Here is a 10,762-nt window from a genome sequence, read left to right on the forward strand (position 1 = left end):
TAGTTTTATGCCACAAAATAACAAATAATTGAACACATATTAGTTAGTACAAAATCGAAGTAGGTTTTGTAGCTTGGGAAATTGTTTTTTGTTTGTAGTAAAATAAACTTAAGTAGTGCCGCGGCTGCCTCAGTAATTAAGTAACTATGTACCTGCTTAAGTAGAGTACTTTATTTAGCTCACGGTTCAAATGAATGCAGATTCTAAACCAGATACCTACCTACCCTTTCTGTAACACGTAATACAAGGATACCTATACAAACACCCGTTTGTAGAAATAGAGATTAAAATCGTAAAAAAATTTAATAACTACGAACTACTAGAACGTCCACTGCTGGACAAAGGCTTCCCATTCGGGGTGTAGTTGCCCATAATTGCCACGCTGAGGACTACGTACTACTAAATAATTTATAAAAAAAAAATTTAAACTATAAAAAGTAAAGTAGGTATTTATGAAACACCCTAATTTGCATTGTTTTTTTTTTCATAAATTTACAAAAATAAAGTACCTACGAGAAACAGCTAGGTACTTTACTCTGGAAATTACTGTAATTATTAATTGGGTACCTAGTATTTACGTAACATATTTTTTTCTTACCTGTCTACTTATTGCAGTGGTTGTTAAAAACCTTGTGATATCTCCACTTTGACTTTGACTTAATGTTGGTTTTCTTACAGGAACAAATATTTGCGATTCCTTCCCGTGAAAAGATACTAGATGCTTTCTTAAGCCTGAAGTGTTTCTGTTTTTCATTTTTATTTCGACTTTCTTATGTTGGCACAATTTACACATACCAATTTGGGACGCATGAGTTATTTCGAAAAACTCGTCATATTTGCTTTTAAGTCTTTTAGATCTAATTCTGCAACTCTCACTACTCCGACTAGAGCTATTTGAATCTTCGTCACTCATGTCAAATTGTAAACATTCACTCCGAAAGTAATAAGGATTTAGAGTATCTAGCTAGGTAAATCGGCGAGAACAATAAATAAGATAGACTCGAAGCGGAACTCAATTGGAAATGACTGAAAATTATTTAAAAACTCATATTTATAAGCACAAGCCGAAGACCGACAAAGAAAAATGCGGCGTTCTTTGATAGATAGAATAAATCTTTGAAAGATTAAAAAACAGAAGTATCAGAATCAGAATCAGATAGGTTTTGTGCCTACGCAAAAATATAGTGCAGATAATAAATGCAAATAATATTGTTTATCACGTTCCTTTTTTATTGGAACTAGGCATGTTCCGTTAGGTCATGCCTCACGTCATGTAGGTACGATAGAAGTTGATAAACCGACACTTTAAATCTCGATTTTTGGAAGTGTGTGATTTTAAAACAAAACCCACGACGTCACTCATATTTGGAGTTTTTCCACGTTTCAAGTTTGTTTAAATTAACCCACTTCCAAATTTGCAGTGCAATGTCCTTTAAAAAGGTATAATAATAATATAAACTAGGTATATTGTTATTACAAATTTTTTTATAATATGCTTACGACTACAATCTTCCTTGCGAGGACAACATAATCTATTGGCGTCCGTTCTGAGCACCCGGAAACCTATTTTATTCTTTGGAACATGGGCAGTGGCGGCGACCTTTGACATGAAAGCGACGCGACGGCGGCAACACAAAGTCTAGGACTAAGGCGGACTAAATTTTTACCTATTTTGGTAGGGTTGTCAATGCTGGCATTAGCACAGAAAAATAAAATTAAGTAAACACAACGTTTTAACTAGGTATCTACGATAGAATATTTTTTCTACTAATTCCCTAAGTACTCAGTCTAAATATATTTTTCATAATTTGTTGTGTGTAATAGTGAACTCTAAATCTTACTTAAGAGCTTTTTTTAAAATAAACTTATGGAAAGCACTGACATGGCATATACAATTTTCAATCTTGCTGCTCACATTTTAGTACCTAGGTATATCACTCACTATCTATCATTTACCGATATTAACAATGATTAGGTATTTCGAAATTAAAATATTCGAAATTCAATAGATGCAATACCTACTTAGTTATTAATTATGATCTCGCCGGACAGCCAGTGTGAGAATGTATTTGTACAAGAAACTCAGAGCATTCAATTTATACCTACCTACTGCTGAGACATTTAATTTTATCCCCCTATACCAACCCTACCAAAATAGGTAACAATTTTGTGTGCCTCTGTCCGTACTCTTTGTCGGCAAATGCGGCGCTCAAACAGTGTCAAATGCTGTGATACACTTGTTGCAAACCGCGGCGTCTTTGTCGGTAAATTATCAAATAATTAGGTATATAATACACCGACCGACCAACAGTTTATTCGCAGAACGTCACATTTTCCCAATTAACCTTGAACCTTAATACTCTAGCGATAAAGTTGAAAATCTGTTAAAGAAATTTGACAGATTGTAGGAGCTCAATGTGCTGGCGTCTGTACCATAACATTGGCTGCCGTAGAAACTGTTACTAGACCTACTCGACTCGCTAGCTTGTTAGTTTTAAATTTTTCTGAATAGAAGAATAATATAAACTTTGAAACATAAGTAGCTACCTACATAATGTTTATATAATTTTGTTGGATATAATTTTAAGCACATACCAACCTACGAGTACTAACGTAAAATCTGCACATTAGACATAAACAAGCATAATATATTATTATAGGTAGATCCCAGCGTTGCCATACGTCCCGATTTTTTAATGAACATGAAATGCCCCGCGCGGGACATTTTTCCCGCTTTTTGGGGTTACTCAAGACACCACTGCCATGCTCAGAAATTGCACCAGCTCTTTTAACAGCTACCAAAAAAAGATACCAGGTATATCATATACTCATTCCTCAGATTTCTGACAATTATTTGAAACGCCATTTGTCTAATGATATGAATACTTTTTTTGGTTTAGTTTTGTTTTGTTTTTTTTTTTTTTATTAAGAAGACAAGTGTTTAACGATAGGGTAACTCTGATTTAAAATATCACCTTTAGTTACTATGTCCCGCTATTGACGAGAGATTCCCACTTTTTTAACTGAAAAAGTTCCAAAATCCCGCCTTGACAATAAAAAATCTGGCAACGCTGGCAGATCTGTGGTAGATCAACAAGGTATGAACTTTGCTAGAAAGTTATTCTAGGTACATTTACATCACATGGGATGATGGGAACAGATTTGTGAGTATTAACACGCTACCTACTTAATAAATAGTTGAAATATAATAAGTACTTACCTACCTAATCAATACAATACCTTTCAGGGTTCTTTCAGACGAGCGGCACGTTGCCAACTGCAGATACAACTGCAGCCCTTAGTTTAGTGTTATGACGATACCTACGGTTTTGATACTGGGGAACGTTTCTCAAAATCGGGATTTAATACAAATACCTACTTAATAATGCCCAAATCTCAGTTTGACTTAACTGCAAGACGCAAGAGTCTTGCAGGTTTAAGTATTGTCTTGCTCAAGTCTTGCAGGCTTCAGTCTTGGTATTGGTCTTGCTACAATAAGGCGGTCTTGGTATTGGTCTTGGTCTTGCAAAAGTGCAAGAACAAGACCAAGACTGCAAGACCAAGACCGATTTTGGGCAACACTAACCGCAACGTGTTACGTCTATTTGATGAAACTAATCCTAACTCATCGTGAAGATAAAAATATTGCAAAAGTTGAAAGAATCGGATTTTATTGTTTGTAAAACACGAATACGGTTTCCAAGTAGTCAACATATTATACACTATATTCTTACTATTGAGTAATAAAAATGATTGGTGAGTTAAATAATTAGAAAAATGTTTCGAGAGTGGACTGAAATTACACTTTTAATAAATGTTGCAATTCATTATAGTTGCCTTTACCCTCGTTTCACGTAACGTGTTTTGTGTGTATTCATCCTTTAAACTCATAAATGAATGCATAATTTGGGGAAGTTCAATGGGTAATAGTTTTTTTGTAGGAAAATACGATAAAAAATGTAACATATATGTTTTTAAACGAAAGCAGAAAGCTTCCCATCAAAAAGTAAATCTTAAGAAAATCCTTGCTCATTCCAAAAATAAATATTGTAAGATAACTGGCTGAAACACATTACGTGCGAGGGTGCGCATACATTTTCTCGCACCCCCATTACTCGAGCACCGCACCTTGACAAGCACATAGCTGATAAGTGATAACATTGCCTCCTTGTGTTTCAGGTAAGTCGAAACCAACGTCGCCTTTAGGACGGAGTACGTAAGCTTATTTTCTTTGAATGAGATTATTGTAGTTGAAAGTATCGATTGCCTGTGGTCCCGTGACTACCCCTGGTGCAGTGGAATTTAGTGGTGCTCCTCCCTCAAAGGCCGGCAACGCACCCACTAAAAATGCTCTTTTTATGCGGCCCGGAGGCTCGTTTCCCCCTATACTAAAAAAAATATGGCAGATACACTTCTGTGTCTTTTACATTAATTGTTTTGTTTAGCCACTGATCAGCGTAATGGAACTTGAAAATCGAGCACAGAATCTCTCTATTATACGTTACCTCATAACAACTATACGCAAGGCGTAAACAAGGACACACTCGTATAGATTAGATATTGAATATAAAGTATATAATGCCAGTCGCTTCTTTTGTTACCTATATTTATGTTTATTTTTCACAGAAATCCATTAGTGATGTTCTTTGTCAACAGGTTTTAATTATTATTCACTCGGGCTTTTTAATCAACTTGTGTACTATTAAAACTTTTATGTGCAACAATAAGCGGGCTGAGACAAGGATGACTCCAACCTGTGTTTTAGGTTCGTTATTGCGACGATTTATCACTATTACTGGTGTTAAAAGATTATTTTATTGAATCATTTAAACGGTAATATTAAAATGTTTAAGTAAAGCAACCTTTACAATTACATCATATCACAAAATCTTAATCTTGTGTTTTCTTATTACAAGTGTATTTTAGAAATAAATACACGCGCATTTATTTATGCATAAATCGGTTTCTAAGCGATTCGTAAAATTCAATAACTTTTTATTGTACTGAATTTTATAAACTTTTCCGTGAATGAAGATTTATTTATAATTTAAGATATATAAACCCCAGGCCAGACAACACTTTCGATCCACTCAATGTAGCGAGAAACCCTCGTGTATACACCTGGAGCCATTTTCCTTCCACAATCCCTTCCAAAGGACGTCACTCCGACCAACACGTGAAGAGGGAATGTCCTGATGCAGTCCACATGCTCCTCCATGTACTGAAGAGGGCCCCCCGAATCACCCTGACACGTATCCTTTCCCCCGTTCTCGTAGTCGCCGGCGCACATTTGCTCATCCGTAATTCCATTCGCAAGAACTCTTCTTCGAATTAAAATCCTCATCGATCGATTGCACACTGTGCCGTTGATGGAATCGACATCTACCTTCATTAAAGTCTGACTACCCGCTGCTGCACCCGACCTTGTCGTCCCGAAGCCTATGGCTGTCAATTTAACAGGTGGAATATTGTCATCTACTTGCAAGCATGCGATGCGGACGTTTCTACTTAGTATAAATGGTGGTTCGGCTTTCATCAACGCTATGTCGTGGTATTTAGAAGGTGGCCTATATCCGGGATGTGGAACAATTGCAGATATAATTCTTTCTTGTGCCAACTCATCGACCTCGTCAAACTCAAACGTGGCAGTTCCGATTCTCATGACTTTTGCGGGTCCGTACATGGGATCTTCAATACAGTGCGCAGCGCTGACCACCCATCTGTCGCTTATCAGTGTTCCACCGCATTTCCAAGTCGGTTCCTGGTTGTCGTTTTGAAAGCCAATTAAAACCATGTGCGGATAGAGCAGAAGGTCTACTGGAACTCTCACTTTCGAGTTGGGATATAAAACGTTATGACACTCGAGCATAGATTGGCCGTGGCTCGTACAGGCCAAGATGGCCTTTTCGCCGACTGAGGCCGCAGGAGCGAAGTTTAGCGCGACGAGCACAAAGCATATTATCATTTCCCATGAAAAACGTAAAGGTAGTTGGTGGCGGTGCGCGCGGAGCACTGAGGTCGCCGCCGGTAGTGGCAGTTATCAATAATTCGTCTCGCTGAGTTAATGGTATGTGAATATTAGCCATTAAGGTAATCTCAGCGTTTCGAATGGATTTACTGCGCCGCGGTTATGTAGTAATGTGTTTTTTCCTTACGGTTTGCTTGTTTTTTATTTGTTTTATCGAATTAAGTAAGTGTCACTAGGGAGATTTTTCTGGGATTTCATAACCCATTTTGAAATACAACATGAAATTGTTCCGAAAGAAAAGCCAAAAAAATTATACATATATAGGTATATACTAAAACAGAACCACAAACTTGTCTGTCGTCCTACTTGACATGATTCGCATCGAAGTATTGAATCTTTTACGTAGTAATTGTAAAGTAAGAACGGAATGTTCTCACATTTCACTTCAATAAACTACTTAAGACAATTAACATGACGGCAATTTGTCTGCTCTTTAATTAAGTTGTAGTTCACATTACAATTATTGTCACTCATGAGTGACAATAATTCGGTATATTAATAGTGTGACTGCGGAGGAAACAGGCTCGTAATTATAGAGACTGTCTGTTTCACAGCGACGCCCTTTAGAGTCCGTACGCACGTATTGTATCGTAATTCAGTTTGGCGCAAGTGTTTCCAACAGAAAAGTTATAAGGCGGTAATCGGAAGACGTGCCTTCGACATACCATCCTTCCGAAAAACTTCTCTTCGAGCAAAAGTTATGTAATTTTTTCGAAAAACCCTAGTTAAATAGTAAATAAAGCTCATAATTTCTGAAAAAGATATGACTGATTACCATTTCTCGTTTACATTAGTATTTCTAAATAATGTTGTATATAGTAGACTAATAAATTTAAGGTCCGTCCTATATTTCTAGAGATGTGACGTTTGTCTCATAAAGTAATTAAATATATATTTTTTATGACATAATTTATATATGTTATTTTACACTTGTTTTATTATTTAATATATAACCAGTTATCAAATTTTCATGACGATTGAGACCGCTTGAGGTTTTGTGCAATAAAAGAAAACATCTCAAACAACTCTCTCACAAATGCTTCATGCGTGTATGTGTGTGTTTAACGTCTAAATTATCATAAGCTATATGAAATTGCTCCAAACTAGATACATAGAGATGAAGAAAAAGTAGGTGAGAGTAGCTGAATGACAATGAGGTCAGTGTAAAAGTTTTAATAATTCCGGGAACCTTGAAACTCGCCTAATGAGACTCGTAAGATTCTTGAATGTCGACATCGACTTATCGACATTTAAGTTGCGGTTAAGTAGGTCGGAAAAATTACTCATTCAAAATATATATCTACCATTCTTAGATGCCAATTAGAGCTAAATCTATATAGATTTACACGTTTAAGATAATTGTGACTCATGCTGCACGTTAAACCAGACTGCAACTTATAAGAAGAAAAGATAGAGTTAGAGTACATGTACCGTACTTTCTTCTTTAAAGCCACAGTCAGTCATTTTGTGTACTGAGCACATTATTTAATGAAAGCTTAATAAAAAGCAAAAAGGCGAATGTCATCAATTCGGAGATTAGCAGCAAAACGACCTTAACTCGGGGTATAAAGCTCGTCACAGATTACATTAGGAGCGGTTGGTCTGCTGCCAACTTGCACTATCTCGCGGGTGAAGCTAAAAACTTTAATTTTCGCATTTGGCTTAATTGTCGCTTTTGTGTGCTAACTTCGAGTACACACACGATATTCCTATTGGAACTTGTGCTATAGCGTTCCTTGGCGTCGTTAAAATTGTCAACGACAGTAGCATTTCGCCGGGCTTAATTAAAAAACTCTCCCAAATGATTCACCTTTCTGCATCCGATAGCGAGTAATAGGTTTACCGAGGAGGAGCGGCCTTTTATAATTTCGATTAGAATTTTTTTCTGCCGCCAAAAAGATTCTTTATAAACGGGAACCCGAATGGAAATAATCTAATTTGCAAAAGTCGGTTTTTGTTTTGCCGAATCCAATATAACGGTTGAATAAGTTGATAAAACGATACCCGTTCGAATCTTATATTCATGGGACAGTCGCGCAGAGAAGCGGCCTTTCCCCCGGGGGGGCGAGGGGGGCATGTCTCGCACTTTGTATGCTGAGTGTACTTTGAGAGTTTAGCGATCGTTGACTTCGGGACATGTGTGGCGAATGCTTTTTTGAAAAGTCACTTTTTCTGCCGGAAAAAACAAGTTGAGTTTGTCTAAGTGTCGTGCTTGAACTAATTTTTACCCGCTTAGTTATTCGATTATTATTTATTCAATTAACCGTGAAGGTGTAAATGGCATACGCTACTTAATAACTACATTCTGTATTATTTAACGATGATGTTTTTATTGTTTCTTGCTACACTGTCAGTTTCTCAAACAAAGTTTTTCCATTAGTAGGTATAGTCCAATGAAGTTTTGTACGAACTAAACATTTGTTGCATTTACTAAGTGCATATATTAATACACAGTATGTATAATATTTAAACGTAGACAAGAGACATAAAAATTGCACGCACTTGATTAATTAACAACGGAACAATGGGGTTTAGTATCCGTACTATAAACTTCGGCGCCGAGATTCAATTCAACCCTTGAGGTGTAGGATTTCTACCCTTTTGTGGTTTGGTGGCAGGTATGGTTTGCATGTGTGTGTGTTTGCGGGGACGAGAGATGTCAAGTGAACAATGGTTTTACAAGGATAAAAGTTTACTCACCTAAGCAAAGACGAAATTACAAGGTTCGACATTTTGAGAATTAGTATTGGACTCAATGCATGAAGAAGTAAACATTTTCATGTAATTGTACACTTTTTGAAGTTATACTTCTTTTGGCGCGTAAGGGAAAAATGATGAGAGTAAATATTTACGATGCGCGCGCACACCGTCACAAAAAACCCGATACCCTGAAGTTAGCTATAGTCAACATTTTAGTTTTTTCTATTGTTAGTGTCGTTATTTCTACAAACGTAGAATAAGGCGAAAGATAAAAATATTAAAAATATTTATATCTTGTTACGACAAAGAAGTATAACTTCTAACTCGTGTACATAAATAAGTACACACACGTTTTTTTTACATATAATTTCGTTCGTTCGTTTTTACCTATGTCAGTCAGTTATTTCAGCAAAATTATAAATTGAATTCACGTGATGACCTGATTAGGTAAATGAATTTGATAAATATCGGAAGAATTAGAAGTGATTTCAGAAGTTGTAAACTTGGTGAGGGGTTTCAAACTTATCATAGTCATGTTGAAACAAATACAGTTGCGGGAGACAAATCGCTCATTTTAATAATGTATAGGAAGCCATTTAATTCTATAGAATTCGTTAATTTTAGAAAAAAATATTTGATATTAGTTATTTGGTGTATTTTGTTAACATATCATATTTAAGAGCACAATGATTTAATCCTATTGGCAACTCATTACGGCTATTAGCTTTTTAGAAAAATGACCGCATTGCTTCAGAAACTTACATACATTAGTACATCACATTGAAATGATTATGTGTCAGCGAAATTTACGACTAATTAATTAATTAAACCTTTTTAGCTTTTATTATCGCTTGTTACTGTACATAACATTCTGTGCCCTCAACTTATTGAAATTTGAAACTTTATTTGGATAAATTAATCGTCCTATTTATTATTTATTAAGAAGCAGGGTTCCATAAAATTGTAACTCTTAAAAGTTTCCCTAAAGATTCAGTCGTATGGAAATGTATGAGGGATAATACTAAGAAGGAAATAATATCTTACAAGTCTTCCAATAATAATGGCTCGTTATATGAATAGTGAATGGAAAAACGATGCTTCTCAAGAGGAACATAATAATGCCAAAATCGATTGTTAACAAATCTAATTACGATTGTGTAGGATCGCAATTAGATCGGGAATTTGTGTCGGCTAATTTGTCATGGCGGGGCGCGGTTAGGCTGCTCATGCACGATGCGCTTAGTAGTACTGCCAAGCAACAGCACTGAATTATTATCAGTAGATATAAATGTATTGTTTTATATGTATTTAGGATTTAGTATTGTTTGATGGTTGAAACAATAATAAATGATTTAAATTTCTTCCTTAATTTTATTTTTAATTTACATCTTATACAAATACAGAAATATAGAATATTTACAATGTATACGACGAAGATTATGTATTAATAATTTGCATGTAGATTTGTGTGTGCACAAAGTGAGGTGTGAAAGCACAAGGTATGGGTTCACCGGTACTGTCTACCAACTGCACTGGAACCCCACGGCCCTAACATCTACTCCAAAGGGAACGAAATCCAAGTTAAAACTATCATTATCTTCTGTACTTTTGTTTAAAGGCAAATAAAAGCTAGGCGCTGAAACAACCTACACGCGACACCGCCCCATTGTTTTATGGGAATCTTGACAGGAAATGAATCGTCGGAGGCGGCTTCCTGTCGATCGGGTCTGTGTTTTGGTCTACCAATTAATTTATTAGATTAACGACATTGTTCGGGAGTAGGAGGACCTCGGCGTTCAAATTTAAATTTCTAGTAATATTTAACTATGAGGATATATTGATGTAACAATGGAGTTTCTTAAACACTTATACTTTTTTATGAAGCTCTATAATGAAATTATACGATTGCATACTGATGATTGATAAAATGTACTATACTGTTACTACTAAAAACAAGATACGTATAAAATAAACAAAATGTAGAAACTCTGATCATTCAAACTTCGTGGAACTGAATCGTAACTGTAAAGTAAT

At 35.8% G+C, this 10,762-nt stretch overlaps 1 protein-coding gene across 1 annotated transcript; it reads right to left on the reverse strand.

The window, feature by feature from the left end:
* Positions 1-4,941: 4,941 nt before the first annotated feature.
* Positions 4,942-6,040, reverse strand: LOC125059237 (serine protease snake-like). The gene has a single exon (XM_047663563.1). It carries the CDS (start codon positions 5,963-5,965, stop codon positions 5,048-5,050), a length of 918 nt encoding a protein of 305 aa, XP_047519519.1. The 5' UTR covers positions 5,966-6,040; the 3' UTR covers positions 4,942-5,047.
* Between the last annotated feature and the right edge of the window lie 4,722 nt (positions 6,041-10,762).

Source organism: Pieris napi, chromosome 19 (assembly GCF_905475465.1).
Source record: "Pieris napi chromosome 19, ilPieNapi1.2, whole genome shotgun sequence".
In the NCBI taxonomy this organism is placed as follows: Eukaryota; Metazoa; Arthropoda; class Insecta; order Lepidoptera; family Pieridae; genus Pieris; species Pieris napi.